We start from the raw sequence: 24,032 nt of genomic DNA, 5'->3' as shown, positions 1-24,032 counted from the left end.
TGACATTTGCAAAATTATAATTTATATTTGTATGCGTACCTTTGTGTTTTGACTTTTCAGGTTTTTCTTCTTTTATTTGTCTCTCTTTCAGGAGAACTGAAAAATATATAAAAGAGGAACACTTAAAGGGGGATATTTATAAAGCAGTGAATTTGACATTCTCCAAACATTCACTGCAGGTGAATCACTGAGGAGCATGTGTTTAAATTGCAATGATTGATTCACTTTCAAGGAAAGTTTGTCGAAAGTTACATTCACTGCTTTTTAAAATATGCTCCTGAATGGATGACATCTTATGTGCAAGCATTTTTTGGGTTAGTCAGATTCATATGGCAAATATTAGAACAAGGTAAATAATTTTCATCTTAGATAAAAGAAATGTTAAAAAGGAAATTGTAGGGCTTAATTTGCTAAAACAGGAGAGTGAAAAATGTGATGCAGTTGTGCATATAAACAATCAGCTTCCGAGTTTTATTGTCAAAACCTAATTTAACAAGCTGAAGTTAGAAGCTGATTGGCTACCATGCACAGCTGCATCAGTAAGGCTTGACAAACGGTTCGGCCTGAGCATGAGTTCAAGCCATGGCTATTCACATTTGGGGAACACCCAATTTTGAAGGGTGTTCAATCAGGGAGCAGTAAAGGCTGGTTGTTAAGGAGTAGGTCTGGAAATCCGGCCGTGGCGTTCTTAACAACCGATGAGTCATCAGCTGTCAAAAGGCTTCCCTGCTGACCACTAAATAAGAAAAAAAAATGTGTCTGTAAAAAAAAAAATAGAAAAAAAAAGGTGCGGTACCCCCCTCAAAATCCATACCAGACCCTTACTTGAGCATGCATCCCGGCATGTCAGGAACCGCCCCCTTGTGACATCACCGACCCAGCATGCACCAGTCTGTGACATCACAAGGTGTGGTGGTGCCAGTAGTTGATGTCACCAGGTGGCCCTGCCCTTACCTATATAAGAACTGTCAAATAGCGGAGGAGGCATTTGGCGGTCAGCCATCAATGAGTGCAAACTGTGTTTTTTTTTTCTTTTTCAGGTGCAGTGGGCGGTGTGACTGACAATGGATTTACATCGGGGGACACTGTTTTTTTATTTTTTCATAAAGGAATTGTCAAAAACCTGTCTCTGTGTTTTTATGGTGAATGGGTAGAGCTATGTACCCCATACTCATTCATATTTTTTTCTTTTTATTCTTTTCTTTTTCACTAACTGAGTACCAGCAATTGCAACCGCAAGTCAATTTAAATGTGATTTGACTTATTTTTTTCTTTATAAATGTAATTTTTGCTGCAGCATGTTCTATATATGCTACAGACGTGCCACTTTAAAGGCAGACTAAGGGGACCCCCCGACACTACATTTAAAGAAATTTTTCATTTTTATTGTTGCACTTTAAGCATCATTAAAAACACTGCTCCTGAAAAAAAAAACATTTTTTGCATTAATATTTGTCCATCAAGGCAGTACCAGGACCCCCTTGTATGGCCAATTACTTGCATATAATCCTTCAAAATGGGCATTTTTGATTTCTCATGTTCTGCTCCCATAGACTTTAATGGAGCTCATTGTTCGGTGCAGAACTTTTCTACAGTTTTAGTAAATTAACCATATAATGTATATAATTAAATAGAATAACCAACATTAACATTATCAATAGACTATCTTTTATAATTTATTGCGTAATGTTTTAAATGTTTTTCTTGATTTCAATTGTTGTTAATTTTAACAATATTAAAGCCAAGAGTTTGACCTTGATGAATGCACCTTTATTTAACCAAGCTGAGCTACGTAAGAATATATGGGATGATTAATGTAAAAGGTAATACAATGTGCTTCAGGGTGTTCTTTTGTCAAATAGTATGACAAATCTTAAATTATAATTATTTTTGCACAGGATACATTATACAGTAAATAACATGTGGGTTTAGGATCAAACTTCTCACAACACATATATATATATATTCTCCTACAGTCACTGTGAGAGGTCAGCCTTAAATATAACTGGGAAGAGAGTGAGAGGGAAACCAAACAAATCAACACAAATTATTTAAAGAGTAATTTATATATTTTTAGAATGGTAGTATTCAATGACATCAGAAAATCATGTCTCTAGTCATCCATATCTAACTGCCAGTTTCCAGTGACCTATTCTCAGAGCATTCAGTGAGCACCTTGAGGAAAATGTGGTTTACCATGGCTGAGAGAGTGGATACATTGGGCATAATACCAGGCACGTGCAGTCAGGGGTGGCAGGTGAGGCAGGGCCTCACTTGCCATAAACATTAACAAAAAAAAGGGGTTTTGAGGATCCTAGCTTGGCGACTTGTGGTCACAGAGACCCCAAATTTGGGAGGGGGGTATGTAGCCTAAGTCCTACCCCACCACTGGTAAAATTTCGGGGCTCCTATAACCTATGGTTTCAGAGATATGGGGCTCCTTGAGCAGCCTGTCAGAAGCTAAATACAGAGCGGCCATTTTAAATACAAGCTGGCACTTCTTGTCAGAGGCACTGAGCTCAATGAACAGCTTGGAGTCTTGGATCAATGCTAAAGTACTATTGGTCCCAGCTGGCCAATAAAAATGCTGCAGTGGAGGCACTCCTCTCACTGCAGTGTCATAGAAGGGGCATGTGTCTAAAAGACAAATGCTCACTTCCAGGCCAGTCCTCTTATCTACAAGGAAAAAACATGTGTTTATATGTATAAGATTTACCCACAACTCCATGTTTTTATCACCCAGTTAGGAGGGAGAAACTTATTCTGTTGAAAAGGTACTGTTATATTCAAGATAAATCATATATTTATATGCTATATGTTATAACATTATAAATTATTATTTATCTATTTACTGTGAAATTGCTGGTTGGAAGTTATAACTTCAAACTTCAGTAATTTGTCCATTAAGCCACCTGCCTGAGTACAGATTTTGAAAATATTGTAAATTATCTTAAAAACAATATATAATACGTATTTGTATATTACTTACTTAGGGTAATTAACCCCTTGCCACCCAGGCCAAATTACGCAGAACCCCCAAACATTTTATATATATATATATATATATATATATATATATATATATATATATATATATATATATATTGTTTTAGCAGACGCTCTAGGGTAGTGATGGCAAACCTTGGCACCCCAGATGTTTTGGAACTACATTTCCCATGATGCTCAACTACACTGCATAATGCTTGAGCATCATGGGAAATGTGGTTCCAAAACATCTGGCATGCCAAGGTTCGCCATCACTGCTTTAGGGAATAACATGGTGGTCCTTGCAACTTTTTATGTCACATGGTGTTTGTGCTGCAATTTTTTTAATGCATTTTTTTTATGGAAAAAACTATTTCATAAAAAAAAACACTAACGTTAGCTCAAATTGTTTATACTGTGAAATATGAGGTTACGCCGACTAAATAGATACCTATCATGTCACAATTTAAAATTGTGCACACTTGTGGAATGGCACCAAACTTCAGTACTTATAAATGTCCATATGTGACGCTTTAACATTTTTTACAGGTTACATGTTTACAGTTACAGAGGAGGTCTAGTGCTAGAATTATACCGAAAAATTCTAGCTAGTGTTAGAGTGCTTTTTTAGTGTTAGAATTATTGCTCTCACTCTAAAGATCATTGCTTATGTGTACCCAGGTCTGAAACTAGCCAGTGCCTCACCAGCCACTGACCTCACTGCACTCCCCTGCATCATACATGAGCTACAGCCTGGCCCATTCAATTTTTGGTTAACCAGCTAGCTTTTAGGGCAAAAATATGTGATTCTTATTTACCAAAAGATCTACACTTGTGGACAAGGATGGTGAGCCGTGACAGTGCATGCATCAGTGACACAACCCCTGTTGTGTTCCTGCTGGAGCAGACTCTGTGTGGCATTATGGACAGCAACAACAACAACAACAGGAGGAAGAGGAGGACTTCCTTTCCTCTGAAGGCCCACCCTATCCAGACAACATAATTCCTATTTCACAGAACACACAGGAAGAGAGAGGGGGCGGAGGACGAGGAAGAGAATTCTGGCACTTTCATAGGCTTCAAATAAGAGGAAGACATGCGTCAATCTGTAAGTGATGACTTTCCAACCCCAGGACCCTTGGGAATAGTACGTGGCTGGGAGGAGGAAGTTCCAGATGCTGTCATCCTGATGACCCGAAGAGTCTGCTTCTCAAGACTCTGCATGGGCAACCTCATGCTTTAAAGCCTGCGAAAGGACCCAATAATTTGTGGCATAAAGGAGATGGATGATTACTGGTTGGCATCCCTCCTTGACCACCGTTATAAGGGGAAGGTCTCAGAACTCATCCTGTCCCCACAGAGAGTGCAGAAGATGAAATCTCTTGAGGACACTTTAAAGAGGATTTTATTGAATTTTTCAGCTATAGACACATTGAGATGGTTAGCTTGTCTAGATCTACCAGGGGATATGTCCAGCGGTTCGAGGAGCAGAAAATCATAATGGATAATCCTGTGACACCAGGCCTGGTGTGACAGGATTCAAGTGAGGGACTGGGTGAAAATGTCAAATGGCCATGGGCTGCTTTTAGACCCAAAGGTCAGCTTGGTGGGCAAAGTAGCAACAAAAGAGTTCCATGTCTGTGAGGCTCTGGTCAGAGCTGATCTGGAACTGGGCAAGTCTCGCTACTGCTTTGGTTGAAAATGACCAATGATAGTCATAGAAGGCAAAACCTCCATATTTGTAAGCAAGATCTGTCACTGCATTAAGGTATAAGTCCAGCTCCTCCCTCCTGCTGGGGGTGGCTGAACAAAGTACATCTATGAACATCCCGAAGGCCAGGGCAAACTCAGTGACTGGAAGCTTACGACTGAGGCTGGTGTCTCTTGACTTGACAACCACTGAGATGTCCCCCTAGGTGTATGATTTCTTGCCAGCTAAGTCATGGGCTGAGATGAGCAGGGATGCCAATAGACATCTTTGCCCTCCAATGTATACTTCCCGATGCTTACTGGGACAAGATGAGCCAGGAGAACGATAGGTTTAGGGCCTGGTGTACCCGCAGAAGGAGAAGCTGTTATCGGGGACCATGAGCAGGTCATGGAGGACTGTGGGCTGGCAATTTTCCTAAAGTGTGACTCTGGTCTGGATGTCCGAATCTGTGTGGCTAAAGAGGAGACCAAAGAGTGCAGTTGGAGATGGATTTCAGGGATACCTGATGGGTGTTGGGCCCAGCTGCAGCTGGAGGCGGGAAGAGGAGCCGAAAAGCTCTGCCTTCCTGGCCTTAGTGGGAAAGGGAATATCCCTGCATCTCAGCTCAGCTTTGAGTTTGGGGATGGTATGTCTCCTGGGGGAGTAAAAGGTTCCACTTTAACCTAAATAGACCTATAAAAAAACTGAATATACCCTTGAAGGTGACAATAAAAAAAAGCATAAAAAAACGTGTATAATATCTAGTGAAAAATTATTAATCCGCTGCAAATAAAGTCCAAAAAAAGAACACAAAACAAACGTGAATGTCCTGTATGTGAAGCAAAATAAAATGACAATTCAGAATTATATTAGTTTCCAAATATATGAGTGATGATTCAAATTGAAACAAAATCCACAGAAGTAAAGGTGACTTGTGTTCAGTGAATCCCACCACCATCTCAATTTTACACTTACCGACTCCCAGATAAAATGTGCCTGTAGCTATTGCCCAGCCAGGGCCTTTTCCTCTAGACTGTCCAGAACTGACTGTGGAAGCTCTGTTGGCTGTGCTGATCAGGACAAAAAATCTCCCAGACTGACCAATACTACTATCCCAGTGGTTAGCATTTTTGCAATTCTTTATTCTTATTTTATACGCTTACAGCGTTTGTGTGTTTTAATAACATTTCCATCGGGTTCTACCTATGGTTCTTTTTTCTTATTTTTTGCCTCTGAGCCACAATCACATTATCCACTGGGATAGCAGTATTGGTCCATCTGGGAGATTTTTTGTCCTGATCACCACAGCCAACAGAGCTTCCACAGATGGGACGATTGGATCGGTTCTGGACAGTCTGGAGGAAAAGGCCCTGGCTGGGAATACCGAAGTATGAAGTGAATCCAATATGAATCAGTTGCAGAGTGTATGGCCCTCCTTACTCTCAAACCGAAACCCATACCAACCACCCAGCCCCACAGGCTAATAAAGTGCAGAGAAGGCACCAGGTGGGTCTAATTACCACCTCAATCAGCCACAGAACCCGTGCAAACAATACATGTTCATCTCCACATGGATGAGATTGCAACCCCATAGACTGTAAATCCTATGAGCAACGAAGCCTGTAAGGAATGAAAGGGATGCAGGATAGGAAGCATGACAAATCATAACATTGAGTATGAACCAAAAGATTTGAATCCCACCTGCAACAGCGAGTGAGAACCGCAAAGGAAGACCACGAACGGAGAAGCTGCAAGACATGTGTAATCGGACAAACAGGCTCACAAGCACGAGGTGATCTGGGAAGTGTCGGCCCTGTGACGTGTAGTATTGTGCACTGGAGCCGACAAAGAGGAAGGGAAAGTGGTCAGCTTAAATAACCTCCGGGCTCCTCCCCTGAATTCAGGCCACCATACTGGCCTTCTAATATACACACACACATTATATATATTGTAAGAAGGCCAGTATGGTGGCCTGAATTTATGGGAGGAGCCCGGGGGGTATTTAACCAGCCCACTCGCCTGTGGTCTTTGTCGGTTTCCTGTGCGCAATACTACGTCACTAGGCCGACTACTCAAATTTCGTTGCCATTCGGAAACTTCTCTCTACCAGAAGTCTCGTGGTTTTCGTTCCCGTTCGTGTTTTGTACAACGTCTCTGGCTCGACTGCCGCAGGTAAGGGTCTCGATTGACCTTCCTTTACTAAAACATTTTATTTTTGAGTATCTTAAAACTTGAAATATCTCGAGTCGTTCGTTACGAAACTGGGTCGTTTATCACTCAAAACGCACCATTTTCGCAGCGCCCTTCATTTCACGGGCCTCATTTCAGTAGGAATTGCTCGAAGAAAAATCTGCACTGTTTTCGTAAAATTGTTGTGTTATCTGCCTCATCACCGTGTTCCACAGACAAATCGTTGCCAGTCGCGTCACACGGCACAACGATTCGTACCTCTGCCACAGCTGGCTCACGTAGGTCATTTCATCATTTCACTCATTTCTGTCACTCACTGCGCCCCGATTCGAATCCAGTCGCATTCGCTTAAATGCGCCGATTCGTTCCGGTGTGCCCCAGTTGCTCGGCCTCATTTCGGTACATGCTCCAGAGCCCGCTCGTTGCTAATCGATCCGGGTCTCTGTCATGGGAATCATTTCACTGTCACCTATTACGTTCCGAATCGAAACCAGTCGCATTTCTCAAAACGCACAGGTTCGATCGACGTGTCCCAGTTGCGTTGGCCTCATTTCAGTACATGCTCTAGAGCCCGCTCGTTGACGGTCGCAGGCTGCGTCCTCTCCGATTCGTAGCTCTATCATGGGAAACATTTCATTGTCACGTAGTGCGTTCAGTTCGAATCCGGTTGCATCCCTGTGCATCGATTCGTCCGGATGGCCCCAGGTATTTTTCAGCCTCATTTCAGTGCATGCTCCAGAGACCGGTTCGGTTTCAGTCGCAGTTCGTGGCCAGCCGATCCAGGCCTCTGTCATGACAGAAGTTATTCATTTCATTTCACTGTCACGCTCCGCGCTCCGGTTCGAATCCAGTCGCACATACACATGCACCGATTCGTTCCGGTTCGCCCCAGGTTATTTCCCACATTTCAGTACGTGCTCCAGAGTCCACTTTGTTGTCAGTCGCACTTGCGACGCGACCATTTCGTGCCTCTGTCATGGCAATCATGCTTCATTTCACTGTCACTTACAGCGCTCCGACTCGAATCCAGTAGCATCCGTGATGCATCGATTCGGTTCGGGGTGCCCCAGAGGGAACGGCCACATTTCACTTTTTCCAACAGGTTGCCTTATTGTACGGTCACAATTACAGCACTTATTCACGCTCCCGCATTGGACACGGGTCATCTCACACTTCGTCCTTTACGCAAATGATACGTCGGATTGGGACAGCAAAAAAAAAAAAAGGGGAAAAAAAATGATGATGATAAATAAATGGCGGTGGTAAAAAAGGAGTGGTGGCGAAAAATGTCTACTCAACGGTGCACTTCGGTCGTGTTAGCCAGCCATTTACGTCACTCTTCAGTTTACTAGTTAGGCTCCTCACCAATTGTCTTCTGTTGTTTCTCTCTCCAGGTCAGTCAAATTCAGTAGGTCCACCCTGCACCAGCTTGGACGTTATCTTCCCAGGTAAAAAAAAAAAAAAAGGGGAGAGAAGGGAAGGCGTGGAAAATGCACCAGCAACCATGCTGGCATACATATATATGTATGTGAAGGCTTGTGACAATATATATATATGTATACACGTTCGCTCCCGCCTTAGTGCTCAGCAATAAGTGGATTTGCTTGGTAAAATAGAGAAACAGTCTTGACTTATGTCACCCTCTATAGGTTCCGGTCGTCTATCCTTCGTCCCCAAAGAGATAGGACATCACTCCTAGGGCACGATTCACCTGGAGCCATGTCCCAACTCGGCAGCGAAGACCTTACCGCCCCCTTGTCTCCTCGCCCGCCTTCAGTGAGCGACAGCGTACAGTCCTTCAGGGGTTGGACTATCCCCAGGCTGACAGCGGAGCTGAGACGCAGGGGCATTCCCTTCCCCGCTACGGCTAGGAAGGCAGAGCTTTTCAGGCTCCTCTCTACCCCACCAGCTATGGCCGGGCCTAGTACCCCGCCTCAGGCTACGCTCCAGTCCATCTCAGTGGCTATAGGCCAACTGCATGCTATGGTGTCGTCCCTAACCAATACGGTCACGGACGTCCAGGCCAGAGTGACGCTCCTAGAAACTCTCCCAGCCACAACCACCCCTGTTCCGGTTCCAGTCCCGTCACCACTGCCGACAGGTAACGAAGGAACATGTCCCGTGGTCTGTCCAGCACATCTGGTGCCGGCCGGCATAAGGAAGGACATCTTGGACGGCAAGGATGTCAACCTTGCCTCCCTGCTTATTTCGGTACATGACCTTGCCAAGAACAAGGCTTACACCTGGGGAGATGTCTCCGTAGTCCTCAAAGCTAAGGACCCCAGGCTGAATCGTAAACTTTCCATCCCAGAGTTTGCCCTAGCCTTTGGGATGCTGAGAGACGTAATTTGCTCAGCATCCCCTGCCAGGAGGGAAGAGCTGGATTTGTACCTCCACACGGTAGTGGACCTAGGATACAAATACGGAGGCTTCTCCTTTTACGACTATCATCGGTCGTTCTCAGCCAAGGCAGCCGCTAAACTGGCACAGTTCCAGTCACCCACAGACTGGAGCCTTATGGACACCGAACTGTTCTGCCGGCATTTTGCCGGCCTTCGTTCAACCCTGTGTGCCATCTGCCAGTCCTCCACCCATACAGCTTCCTGGTGCGCCAACATACCGGTTAGTCGCCCGGTAGAGTTCCCCTCCACCTCTGGTGCAGCCCTAGGCCAATCAGGCCCTGCGCCAATAATTATAACTATGGCTCGTGCAATTTTAGCCAGTGCCGCCTACTGCACATCTGTGTCGTATGTCACAGAGCGCACCCCAGAAATTTGTGCGAGGTCAAAGCACACAAGGGCTCATGACTGAGCCGCATAGACGTCCTTTGCTTGGGCTTCTACCTCACTATGCACCCCACTCCTTCACTAGCCACCTTCCTCATCGGTGGCTTCACGACAGGCTTCCACACCGGCCTCATCTCCCTACCCCACCAGACCTACGAGTGCAGAAACCTCCGCTCAGCAGCATCTGACAAGCAGGCCATTGACCAACTGCTGCAGAACGAGGTGGAACGAGGCTTTGTCATAGGTCCCTTCACACAGCCCCCCTTCAATACGTGGAGAGTTAGCCCTATTGGGCTTGTCAAGGGCAAATTTTCTAATTAAAAGGTCGTTTGGTGTACGACCTGTCTGCGCCTCGTTCTTCCCACATTCCCAGCTTAAACTCCTTGATTCCTTCCGAAGAGTTCTCATTAAAATACGCCTCTGTGGACATGGCGATTCAGGCCATCCTTAAAGTAGGCACAGGTGCGTGGCTGGCCAAAGCCGACATATTCGACGCCTTTAAACTATTGCCTATCCACCCGTCCCTCTGGTGCTGGCACGGAATTAAATGGAGAGATCAATATTATTTCGCCACTAAGTTAACGTTTGGCTCCAAAAGCAGCCGTGGCTGTTCGACACGTTCGCTCAGTCTCTCGAGTGGATTCTCCTGCACAAAGTTGGTTGTCAGCAAGTTATCCACTACTTGGATGACTTCCTGTTGATCGAACAGCCAGGCACACCTCCAAGGGACCTCGACAAATTAAGGACCGTCTTTGGGAACCTCAATGTTCCCATTGCTGAACATAAGGTGGACGGGCCCGCGCAATCAATCACCTTCCTCGGAGTCAATCTAGACACCAGCTCCATGCAGGCCAGCCTGCCCCTCGACAAACTGACCCGCATCAGGGCAGTTCTCCACGAGTTCACCCGCACCAGGGGATGTACAAAGAGGCAGCTACAGTCGCTGTTGGGCATGCTCAACTATGCCATGCGTATAATTCCACAAGGTCACTCCTTTGTCTCATGCCTGTTGGTCTACCTTTCTCAGGCACAAGACCCGGATCAAATCCTATGCCTAGATACCGCAGCCTTAGCAGACCTGTCGATGTGGGACGAGTTCCTGTCCACCTGGAACAGTATCTCTCTGTTCATCCCGTATATCTCACCTCTCTCGCCACAGGTAGTGACAGATGCCGCAGCCTCCCCAGGGTTTGCGGTAATTTTTGGCCACCATTGGTTCGCCGGACCCTGGCCTTCTCAAATACTCAGGATCCCTGGGTTTAGTCAGTCTTCATCCCTTTTCGAGCTCTACCCCATGGTAGCAGCCGCCCAGCTCTGGGGTCATACCTGGACAGGACAAACTGTAGGTTTCACCACCGACAACCAGGCCACAGCCGAAATTGTCAACAAGGGCAGGTCCAAATGTCTCTCCGTGATGTCCTTCCTACGCAGGCTGGTGCAGCTGTCTCTGCAGCATCAGTTTAATGTTTACTGCACGTTTATCCCAGGAAAGTACAACTGTGCAGCTGACGCATTGTTCCGCTTTAATTTCCTGTCCTTCTTTCAGCAGGTTCCCAGTGCAGATACGGTCTCAGCTCCTATCCCGCATTGGTCTCAGTTGACCCTGGACTAGAGCCGCATCTACATAGAGCCACTCAGCTCATCAACCGTTCACTATCGGACAATACTCTAAAAGCCTACCGGGTAGCCTGGAAGGCGTTCAAGACATTTCTGGTTGCCTCCACAGTAGGCACCCCCACAGATGCTAGGCACATACTAGCCTTCACCTCATACTGCCATAATCAACTGGCCTTGTCATTCAACACCATCCGCTTATACTTAGCTGGCATACAGCACTTCCTCTCACTTCAGAATCCTACCATCCCGTCCATCTTCTCGTCCCACGCGATCCGAGCCATCCTGCGCGGCATCCAGAAGCAACAGCCGCCAATAAAAGTCAAACGGCTCCCCATCACCAGTTCCATCTTCAGGGACATGTCCACCATGCTTACCAGCTACCCCTTCGGTGTTCTCCCCAGTCTGGTCATACAGGCAGCCATTTACCTGGCCTACTATGGCTTCCTATGGCCCAGCGAGTTCACTCATAACAGCCCACACACTCCAGTCCTTCGCAGACGTCACCTGCTCCGTCACCAGGACCACTTCATCCTCCACCTCTCGGTAACCAAGACCCAGCAGACAGGCACCGGCGTAGATATCCACCTCTACAAAACCAACAACGCCTGGTGCCCGGTCGCTGTGCTTACACAGTTACTCTCTCGGCTACCCGAGCTCCCGGACTCTAGCCCTCTTTTGCCCTTCCCGGTCAAACCATTAACGAACTGCCAGTTCATTAAACATGTTAGGATTCTCCTCCGCAACTTGCTCCTCAATCCCGGTGAGTATTCCGGCCACTCCTTCCGCATCGGAGCAGCTTCATCCGCATCCCGACATGGGGTCCCGGACCACGTCATCAAAAGATTGGGCAGGTGGAAATCGGCCTGCTTCACTCGGTACATCCCTAACCCACAGGTAGATATGTCTCGAGCATTCACTCAACTTGCTCAATAAAGGTTAAGCTGGAAACAATAAAACTCTCTTATCCCTACCTAAGTGTTTTGCCCCCTTATTTTGGTATACCGTCCATTAGACCAGGGCACACTTTCAGGTCCATTTCATATAGAGTATCTCATGATAAGTTTGTATTGTTCGGATACGTATCGGTCATAGGGCTTCAGCCATAAGTAAGAAGGCCAGTATGGTGGCCTGAATTTATGGGAGGAGCCCGGGGGGTATTTAACCAGCCCACTCGCCTGTGGTCTTTGTCGGTTTCCTGTGCGCAATACCCACCCTCCCATCCCCTTTTTTAGGGCATTTATCAAAACATTTCTCTTCAAACACATTCATTTCTATTTACTGGGTATGCCCCCTTATTTTGGTATACCGTCCATTAGACCAGGGCACACTTTCAGGTCCATTTCATATAGGGTATCTCATGATAAGTTTGTATTGTTCGGATACGTATCGGTCATAGGGCTTCAGCCATAAATATATATATATATATATATATATATATATATATATATATATATATATATATATATATATATATATATATATATATATTTTTTTTTTTTTTTTTTTTTACAGATATAACATAGCAGTTTATAAACGTTAAATGATTTTATATATATATATATATATATATATATATATATATATATATATATATATATATATATATATATATATAATTGACCCAGACCTGTTATAGCTTCCCTTTAACTCATGGCTTTTGAGAGGATGCTGTAATGTTGTACGGTAGGTGTTTTAAAGTTTAACTTTTTTTTCCTTTAAACTGCATTCTGAAGAAAAACTAGTCAAGGATAAAATGATTTCCTGTCTTGATATACAGTATCCTTGAGTCTAGTATTAAAGTCTTCGAGCTACAAAACACAGACAGAAAAATATCAAAGCAACACATAGTGATCTGAAATTATCAAAGGATCAGATCTTTTTCCCTTCAGCAGAATTTCTTTCATTGATAAACAGAATTACATATTTTTATATTGGGCTCTGTCCCTGATTGAGGCTTTCAGCTTTTGGTTAACAGTACTCAGTTTTGACACACAGTACATGCCAGCTAATTAGTATACATAATCTAAAAAATAATATTAATATTTTCATTCTTATCTAGAGTACACCCTGTATCTAATCACTTATGCGTTTGCTTACGTCTTTGCGCAGATTTGATTTGAAGTTGTTCATGTATTTCTTCTCTGTCTATGTGGACCACTAAAAAAAAAAAAGAAATCTGTTAAAACAAGCGAATATCTATATTTTATATTCTGAAAATAAAACTGAGGCACAAGTAAACAAATTTGGTTTTCTTTCAAATAGAAAAAATAAAATAAAAATAGATAAATAGTATCCTAAAATATGGATTCTTGAGCCTATCAATTATAGGTAAAGTAGCATAAAAGTCTGCACATACACTGTCTTTCCTTCTAGCCAACTTATCTAATGGCTTTACCTGTCCTTTGTTAGCCAGACAATTTTTATGTTGGATTTACTCAGTTCATCTTTACAGGCTTGTCTAGCTCCCCCATGTCTCAACAGTAACTAAAGACGATTGAGCTATAAAACTACTCATTATGGGAGAGTATTTAGCGAAAATACTAAAATGTTCATTTTGCACAGTAGAGCTAATTTCATTTCAGTCATTTTATCATGTACAAATGAAATTCACAAAAAACAAAAAAAACAAAAAAAACAATTCCTGTGATTATTGGATGTTTGAAGAGAAAACAAGTTCCCTGGACTAAGTGAACATTCTACACCATTAGTAGATCAATGCCATTATTTGCTATGCAAGTCTAGGATGTCCTAACACATATCTAAACTGAAAAAGAGAGTCAAACTTGTGTTTGTCAGAACAACAAAATGTACCAGTCAAAGAGTAGCATATGGATCTGCCTAAACAATTAAAATTATGTCCAGTGTGGTAGACCCCAAATGTTGCTGGTAACATTTACTGATTTGACAGAACAAAATGACATTGCTAGCATAATGTGAACTTGCTTTAGTTACCAAACGGAGGATTACATAGCAGTATAACTCCGCTAATTTTGTTGTATTTTGATGTACAGAATATTTTGATTATTTTATTGAAGATATACATTTTGAAGGAATCATATATACACATATATTTTAGATATAAAACAGTTCAACCCCTTTCACACTGAGGCAGTTTTCAGGCATTTTAGAGGTAGAAATAGTGCCTGTAAAGCACCTAAAAACTGCCTCCCATTCTATGCAATGGGTGCCCTCACACTGGGGCGATGCACTTGCGGACATTTGGAAAAGTCCTGCAAGTAGCATCTTTGGGGCAGGTTGGGAGCACTGAATACAGCGCTCCCAAAACGCCCCTGCCCAGTGCTCAAAAGTGCAAAAATGCTGAAAAGGAGTTTTTAACCCCTTGTTTGGGGTTAAAAGCACCCCCTTAGCGGCCAAAAAATAGCGCAAAAGCATAGCTTAAACAGTGGTAAATACCTTTGTATTATTTTAATTAGGTATACAAATGGAAATTTCAAAACGAGTATTACTAGTTTTGTACATGCTAACACAGGAGAGAGAAATTTCAGAGGATAACAATATTATCCAGGGCTGTTGCCTTTAGAAACAGCAAATCAGCTTGCAAATCTTGTTGTCTTGAAGGCTCATCTTTTAGATGATGACAGTAGCTAGAAGGGAAATTGGAACACATTTTCTTTGACCGCAGCTGATAGGTGAAAAATTCCGCTCCCTTTGCATTTATGATACTGTACCTAGCAGTTGCTTACAATAACCTTTGGTGAGTAAAACATCAATAATCCATGGCCAACAACAATTCCCATAAATAACAAGCAGATAGTTAAGCATATCTACATTGTTATTACATAAAGTATCCCTAAATGAACCTACTAACTGGCAAAAATGTTTTTATAGCTCCAGCTAACAAAACCTGATTTATTCTACATGTGTTAATTAGTTTAATGTTCACATAATTTAATCGTTTGATTAATTTACAAAAATAAATATTGCATCAATGTGAAATAGATACGTTTCTGTGTGAAATTAACATTTAGTTATTATCTCCAGCATCATTATTTTATCTCATGAGCTTTTGTTTCATCTCCACCTGGAATAGCTATTTTTTTCTGCTCCACAATACACAGTTCAAAGTAAACTGATTTGTAAACTTATTTTTTTTTTTAAATAACAAACATGTTATACTTACCTGCTATGTGCAATGGTTTTGCACAAAGCAGCCTCAATCCTTTTCTTCTTGGTTCCCTCCTGCCGAGTGCCTTCATAGCAAGCTGCCTGCTATATGGGCAGGCATGCTATCTTGATCCCAAGCCCCGCCCACCACTCTTGCCACACTTGGCCCTGCAATAGCAGCAGAAGCCAATGGCTTCCATTTCTGCCTCTCTGTCCAGTGAGGAGAGAGAGGCAAAGTGCTACAACTCAGGTAATTATAAATGGGAGGGGCTGGGGAAGGAACTACCTTAACTGTATTATCCTCCCTGGCGGTATGATTCAGTCTGGAATAAGGTGCTGAAAGCGGTACAATTATTTTGCATGGAAATCTGGCTTTTATTTTGTAGTCCTGTAATTCTTAGGAATAACGCTCTGAAATCTCTTCAAACCAGAGTCTAGCGGACATCCCGGGTATGATAAAGTTTATAATATAATAAAGAATAATAAAAATTATTCAATAATGTAATCAAATCCAAAAAAAAATGAAAAAGGGACATGTTTTGGTTGCTATGGACAATCTCCAAATTCCAAGCAGTAAAAAACAGTATTTATAATATAAAAGTGCATGCAGGGCATTGCACAAACCACTAGGGACAAAGGGGGTGTGTATTTTTTACTACAGCACTGTAATCTGTAAGATTACAGTGCTGTGTGTGTTTTGTGTCTTTTTACATTTTTGAATTTGCCGCCGTTCTCCGCTCCCGTGCGTCGTAACGTCGCAGGGAACGGAGCTCGGCGGCATTCGGCACTGTGAATCGAGCGGAGGACAGCTCGATCACACAGCGCGGAGGACATCGCTGGATCCAGGGGACAAGGTAAGTAACGTTACCTGTGTCCTCCCCTGCATCGAGCGGTGCAAGCCCGAGTCTGGCTCGGGGTTACCGCTATTGTAATTAAAATTCCAACCCGAGCCAGACTCGGGATTACCGCTAAGGAGGTTAAGGTTCAAAGGTTTTGTACCTTAATACAAAGAATGAATTAGGGTAAAAACCTTCTGCCTTTAGAACCACGTTAACCACCAAATTTAGCAAGTACTATAAGTGTTGAAAACAATATATGTAAATTCTGATCTCTTATTTTCCCCTTAAACCATCTGGATTGCTAAAGTACATCAGTCTTAGATGGCCAATAATAGCATTGGTGTCTGAATGTCAACTCTCAACATCGATCTGTGTTCTCTTTAACGTATATGTAAACTCTTGGCTTGTAAAACAACCCATTGCAATGAAAGGTAAAACATTTGTGTATAGAGTACTATCCAAAGTTTTACACATTTCTGAAGCAATGCTGTAAAGTGAAAATGCTTTCAAAAATATATTTTAAAATGTTTTTATTTTTATCTAATTGTAAAATGCAAAACATCTTGAAGAACTATCCACAGATCTTCTGTGAATGTATGCTGCCTCAAATCCTTCTGTCTCTTCAGGTAATCCGAAACAAACTCAATGATGTTGAGATCACGGCTCTGTGGGGGCAAAACCATCCCTTCCAGAACTTCTTCTTTATGCTAAAAATAGTTCCTAATGACATTGGATGTATGTTTGGGGTTGTTGTCCTGCTGCAGAAAAAAATTCAGGGCCAATCACACTCCTCCCTGATGGTATGGCATGATGGAAAAGTATCTAAATTAATCCTAACCAAATCTCAAACTCCAAGTCCTGGATGTGCTGGTTTGGCCCCCACAGAGTCCTGATCCTAACATAATTGCGATATCTGGGATTATATGAAGAAACAGAAGGATCTGAGGCAGCATACAGCCACAGAAGATCTGTGGTTAGTTCTCCAAGATGTTTGAAAAAACCTACCTGCTGAGTTCCTTCAAAAACTTTGTTCAGGTGTAGCTAGGAGAACTGATCCCATTTTGAAAGCAAATGGCGGTCACACCAAATATTGATTTGATTTTCTCTTCTGTGCATTTATTTTCCATTTTGTCAATTGATAAAAATAAATTATTAACACTTCTATTTCTGAAAGCATTCTTAATTTACAGCATTTTCACACACTTGCCTAAAACATTTGCAAAGTACTGTACATATAAAAAACATTATAAATACAATTTTGTTCACATACTCTCTGTTCTCAGCTTTACAAGAAGCTCAGAGAGCTAGGGGAGGAGAAACAGGAGCACACTGGTCTTCCTAGTGAACAGCTGTGTGTGTGTTGGGGGGGATATCAGCACAGGTCTGATCATTGGAGGAGAGCAGACTGAGTTCCCAGAGCAGCCAGAAACCTGATCATGCTGTGCTCTCTTGTCTGGTGTGGTCAGTTTTTAAAAGGAAAACAGATCAACTGGCGAGAACACCAGGGAATTCTCACAAAAGAAGCAATGTAATGGGGACAGAATACTTTTTCATACACGTATGTGGTAGAGTAGGCGATATCAGAATTATGAAATGTTGGGTTTATATCTTTTTTAAAGGCAACACATCTACAATGGCATTTGGCTTTAATTCCCCACAGAGTCTGTCCTATTTATTGCTCAGGCTCTGTGCTGTTAACAGAGGCTTTCTCTGAGCACAGTGTTTTTTCTATTGCCTTTAATTTCTGATTTGTTGAAGGAAGAATTGTAGGATAAGACAATGTTCTTCTATTTGCCTGCTTGCCTATATGAATATCATTGTTAAATTTCCTTCTCTTTTATTAATTTTTTTACGTGTTCCATAAATGAAACATTTTGCCATTTTGATCTGGCTGTTTTCAACTTTTTTAATATTGTAGTCAATGAGAAGCAGATGAAAAATGTAAGCGACCAGGGGCTAAATTTAGGTACCTAGCAATATGTCTGCACATTGCTTGCATACTTAAATATACAAAGACAGTGCCAGCTTGTAAGGTGCAACTCTGTACCATTCCCTGTAACATCTTTAATATCTCTGTGGATAACTCAGTGGGGTTAATTTACTAAGGCGGGCCATGCATGGAGCAGATTTCTTTCCTGCAACCATGGTTGCAGGAAAGAAATTTGTTTGTTTCGCCTATAAACACAGACAGTGTTAATGCGGGCATTCTTCCTGCCGGACCATTGTCTTCTCCCAGCGGGGTGGAAGCCATCCCCGCTGGGAGAAGACATTGATTATCACTAGTGGTTTTATCAGCCGCTAGCGATAATCATAACAGAATCCAGCAGGCTGATTGTACCCAAGTTCATTGATTGATCAACTTGGTACATTCAGCCCACCCATTAACAATTTGAATCTCAGCATTTTCCTGCTTAAACGGCCGAGATTTGAACCATGTATGGCTGGCGTAAGGGAAAATAGTCACTTAACTTTAAAATATAATATTTCCTTTGTGGGTAAATTCCCTATAGCTTAGTGAATGTGATGAAAATTCACCTTTCAACAAATACCCAACCATGTGCAAGGGAAAAAAGTTATATCATACTTGCACATGATTGGATGATAAAAATCAGCACCGCATCACCTCATTTGTTATGCTAAGAGGAAAATCCTTTACACGGTGAACAGCATATTTGCTGTCAGTAAATTAAGTCCTAATGTGATATATTATACATTATATTATATTAAAAGCCAAGTGGCAGGGCAGTGTTCAACCTTTCAAGCTCTGACCAACATTTCAATAATGGGTGTGACATTATTTTTGACTATAACAATTGTCAGTGTATGTGCTTTCAGTTCAGTAACAAGTACACTTGAATGATTTTAAATTAGTTAATGACGGAGAAAAAAGGGAAATTTACCTGTGGTAACATTTTTTTTTTCTTTCTACATTTTTTTTAAGGAATAAAGACTAAAAAAATAGTATTTATATTCTTTATAAAAGCTGAGATGTCACAATCTAAATAAACTGAACAATTCTACACATAGTTCTGTGGTAAAAAGAGTTTAAACAAACACATTAGTCTGTAAAAATCTAAAGTTCTCTAATGGTTTATATGCCTTTAAAAGTTAAGTAGGTTGCTTTAAAACAAGGAGACATAAAAGCATAAACACGTTTTTAACTGCATTTCTTGACATGCATGACAGATTTATCTTTAATAGCTTTGTTAAAGAAAAGAAAGATTAAGGCCAGTAAAGGAGGTAATGGAAATCTTTTAGCAGTTTTGTTTTAAACAAAGAACTTAGATATTTGGATCTTGTTGGTGGAATAACTGTTATTTGCATTGTTATCACTCGGTTGCATACCTTTCCTGGTTAATACTGTATATAAATATACTCACCAACTGTAATATTGGTGACAACATATTATATGTATATTGTGTCAATGGCACCGCTGTCATTCTTCATTGGCCAAAACTGCAGCAAGCCTATATCTTATTAGTCTACTGATGATGGTCCAACACAAATACCAAATAGGTGCACAATAGCAATTGTATAAATACACTCAGAAGTCAATTTCTTCCCTATTGAGTATTTTGATATGCCACATTCTTTATGACAAATGACTTTAATTTTCTGGTAATCACATCATATTATCCTGCTAAGTTGATAAAGAGGATCTCATTTTAAAGAAGACTTACATGCCCAGAGTAAAATATGCAATTTATTCTTATCAATGTGACACATTGTTAATAAATCCTAATATTACCAGCTAGCATTCAGCAAAAATTGACATGATGTAGAGGCTGCTGGGATAATCTTGGTTACCTTGGCAACTGTGCAGTTTGTGAAAAGTTTATTACATTATGGAGAGGCTGTATATTTTTTTTAGAGAATGCATTTTATTATTAGATCCCTCATTATCCCGTAGGCATTCACAATACGCCTAATTTTCTTATGCTTCTTTCGCTTGACCTCATGTTAGAGTGTTAGTGTACTTGTTAAGTTTTATGCTGCCAAGCAAGAAAAACACGATAAGGAGTTTATGGTAGAAAAATAATGAGGAATTAATCAGAACCGTTGTAAAATATTGCAGACAAAAAGGATGCTCTTAACGTGTCTGTTATTCTCTTCCAATGTTTAAGGTTGCAGGATGGAAAATTATTTGTTGTGTGGTAAATAACCTGAATAAAACAGGCTATTAAAATAATACATTTGTAATGAATAAAACAAATGAATCCACTGACAACAATAAATTTAGTTTTGCTAGTGTGATTAAATAAAGTTTACTACGTGTCTGCAGTTGGACATTAAATAAATTAATAGCACCACATGTACAGCTTTGCTCAAGCCTCTTAAAACCAAGATCAAGAAGGAAAGCTTTTAAAATCAACTGATTTGCATTCATGGACAGTTTTGAGGGATAAACCATTGAACACGTATTCAACTGGCTTTAAGTGAACCTATTATGGCCTAAAAAAGGCAGCCTAAGCTAACGATAGTGTTGGCATGACACCAAGAAATACTTTTAAAATTTGTTTCAATGCCCCTGTAAAGCCCCTGCATTGCAGGTTCATACACAGAGTCTTGACTTTTGTTAAAATTGGCTGGAAGATAATGATACAAATGGCAACCATTGAATAGTTTACTGGCCACTAAAGCCTGGTACACATTTTAAGTTTTTTCATTCAAAGCCAATGGGCTGAACAAAAAACTGAGAAGCTTGCTGTACTAACTATGAAATGTTAGCACAGTTATCTCCTCACTGAGCTACTGTGTTCTGATAAGAGGGCTGCTTCCCCACCAGAACACACTAATTCCTAAGAATACACTAATATCTTTTTTAAACTAAACTAAGCAATGATAGTATGCAAGGTGATACCAAATACCCATATGTATTGTTATCTGTAGCAATGGAGCCATCTCTAGCTGGTAATCTCCAACATGTCAGTTTTCTGTTTGCTAGCATAAGATGTCCTTAATATAAGTTGTTACTATGAACTAGACATGTGCATGACGAAAAAAGTTTAATTTAATTTTGTTTTGATTTGTTAATCAAGTTATTTAGTTTAGGTAAATTTGGTTGATTTGTTCAATTCATTTTCGGAATTCGTTTTTGGAAATTTATATTCGGAATTTTTGAATTTTCTTCATATTTACAGATTTTTTTGATTCAAAATGATTAAATCGATACATTTTTGAAATGGACTAAATGAAAATGTTATATTGTTTTCAAATCTAAAGCAAGTGAACAAACAAAAGAAAAACTTCATCAAATGATTGCAATGACTGTTTAAACCACCTTTGGCTTAACAAAAACAGCATTATTTCGAAATGGTACTCTAACAACACACGCAGTATGTCATTAGAGCAATATGTGTAGTGAGAATTTGACTGGAGTTCAATGTAAAATTTGATTTGAATTTCAGTCCGAATTTCCGAAATTTGGATGAATTTTATTGCGTTATTCGGAGCATTTAGTAAACTTTGTTTATATTGTAATTTGGGTATTTGGATATATCTGAAATGCCGAATAAGAAAAAAAGTGTCCAAATCTTAATTCGGAACTAAACGGACCGCATATGTGTTCTATGGACTGGTAAGTGAAGTTACATGTTTTCGGTCAATAAAGAGAATGTATTAAAGTGGACCTTCAGTAATGTTTTCAACTTTCCATCTATTAAATCTTCTACCCTTGTTGTTTTAACTTTGGATAGTAAAACATTTTTTTTCTGCCAGTAAATACCTTATACAGCCCACTCCATCTTTTTGTCTGGTAAAAAGCCTAGGCTTATGACATCATACACAGCTCGTTCTCTTTCTCACTCTTGTGAGAGTTTGCATTAAGGGAGTGGGAGTGAGTCATAAGAGGGCCAATGAGAGCTGCAGAGCTGGAGGTGTGCCTCTGCATGTCTGTGTAAAGCTAGGAAGTAAACAGGAAGCAGCTTCAGCTGCCCACAGTTAAAATGGCTGCAGCCAGACTCAGTGGAGGAAGATTTCTGCAGCATATTTGACAAGTACAGAATCACAGTATATATAAAATAATATGCAAAGTGGTTGGAGGGGAGCTTCAGAATGGCAAAGATGTTTTTATTCCAAATTATGTGAGCAGACGGCAGTTCCTCTTTAATTTGCGTGCATATTGAAACAGTTTTTTAACAGAGACTGGCTGTCCATGCTGCCTGATTTATTTTTTGTGTGCTAAATGCGGATTGCATATAACATGCACAATCTTAAAGTGTTAAATTGTCTCTAGCATAAGAAAACTAAGGTGGCTGCCATTGCCCACAATACATAGTAACTACTTATAGTACAGTAATGTGCTCTTTTGGTAAAGAATCCAGTTTCTCACAGCAATGTAAGGGTGTAGGCTGTCTTGTGTTTGATTCAGAAACACCCCATGTCAAAAACATATATTTTTTTTAAATATGTTAAAAGCACCAAGATGTGTATGAAAAACATACTAATTATTATCCTTATTCAAGGAGGCATCATAGAGGATGGTAAAGAAGAAATAAATGATATATAATACCAAGAAAAAGAATTAGAGAAAAAAAAAACCAGATCAAAAATTACAATTCTACTCCCAAAAAAAAGGGACTATGAAATAAAAAAAATGTATTCATAAAAGAAAGAAACACAGGGGGGAGGAAACATATTCATCCGTATATAAAAACAAAACAAATTGTCACTCATAATTTAGTCCTTTTGGAATGTATGTTTCGAAGCTGAGAAATCCAATAGACTTCTCCCCTACATAGAAGAGAGAAATGATCTCCCCTTCTGATGGGAGGATCTGCCTTTTCTATGACCTGAATTCTGAGCGCTTGGGTATCTGCATGATGTTGTGACCTGAAGTGTCTGGCTAAAAGGTGTCTTTTTCAGGTCTGACATTGCTGGCCCTTGTTTAAAAATGTTTATTGCCTGGCACAGAAATTGAACAAGCATGCTGTAAATGAGTTTTAGTATGTTTTAATCATATATTTATTCCAGGTCAGAGACTCAGAAATCATTGAAGCCAAAGCATGAGCACGAAAGCCAGGAACTAACATTCCTAAAGTTAAAGTGACTCTGCCATGAGAAAAATATGAAGACTGTCATTTCTAAGTGTTTAGGATATAACAATGAATACACACAACAGTATGCCCTAAAAATATCATTTCAGAAGGGTATGTTTGGTCCCCGTCCCTCATAGCGCTAATCAAGAACATACTCAGGTAGCCATTGGAAATGCTATAAATCATACTGTGTTTACCTTGTACTCTTATATCACCTTACCTTTTCTATGTATTGGCTGTATCACACCTGAAATAAAAATAAAAAAAATAATGAACACGAGTAATAATGTGTAAATAATTGTTTTAAACATGCACAACCTTTTATATGGTTGCATTATGATTTGATTACTTTGTTTGCTTGGAACATGACCTATAGTAGAAGTTTAAGAACGTTTGCATTCAGTAAGCTAAGTCTAACCAACTAAAATACATTCTGTAATTTAGAATAGGATTCAATCATTACTTAAAGCCGCTAATATTAGTGAATACAATCTACCCCCTAGTGTAAAAGCATATTTAGAAAATTATTTCTGTGATATTCATTCAAATTGCTTGCCATTTGTCTGAATTACAAATGATTTATTAAGTAAAATAGTCAGGTACTAACATTAAAATTTGTAGCCAACTACTTTATTCTAAGAATAAACTAGCTGATTAATTAAGCATACTTTTACACTGTATTTTATTGCACATATTACCTGAACTGAAACATTTTGGATGGAAATGCATACAAAAAAACATGATTTTCATGACATGATCTTTT

The 24,032-nt window shown here is 40.7% G+C and overlaps 1 protein-coding gene across 50 annotated transcripts in view; it reads right to left on the bottom strand.

Moving 5' to 3' along the window:
• Positions 1-24,032, bottom strand: part of TRDN (triadin) — a 1,056,665-nt gene that overhangs the window by 876,031 nt on the left and 156,602 nt on the right. For all 50 annotated transcript variants that reach the window (XM_077486957.1, XM_077486959.1, XM_077486986.1 and 47 more), the window contains 3 exons: positions 23,490-23,516; positions 13,366-13,425; positions 40-96 (listed from right to left, as the gene is read on the bottom strand). In XM_077486957.1, coding sequence (XP_077343083.1) covers positions 40-96; positions 13,366-13,425; positions 23,490-23,516 — 144 coding nt within the window. The remainder of the gene's footprint in view (positions 1-39; positions 97-13,365; positions 13,426-23,489; positions 23,517-24,032) is intronic.

The sequence above is a fragment of the Lithobates pipiens genome, unplaced genomic scaffold (assembly GCF_037356315.1).
Source record: "Lithobates pipiens isolate NorthernLeopardFrog02 unplaced genomic scaffold, aLitPip1_a1.2 Scaffold_18, whole genome shotgun sequence".
In the NCBI taxonomy this organism is placed as follows: domain Eukaryota; kingdom Metazoa; phylum Chordata; class Amphibia; order Anura; family Ranidae; genus Lithobates; species Lithobates pipiens.
This window is presented reverse-complemented; position numbering and strand designations above follow the sequence as displayed.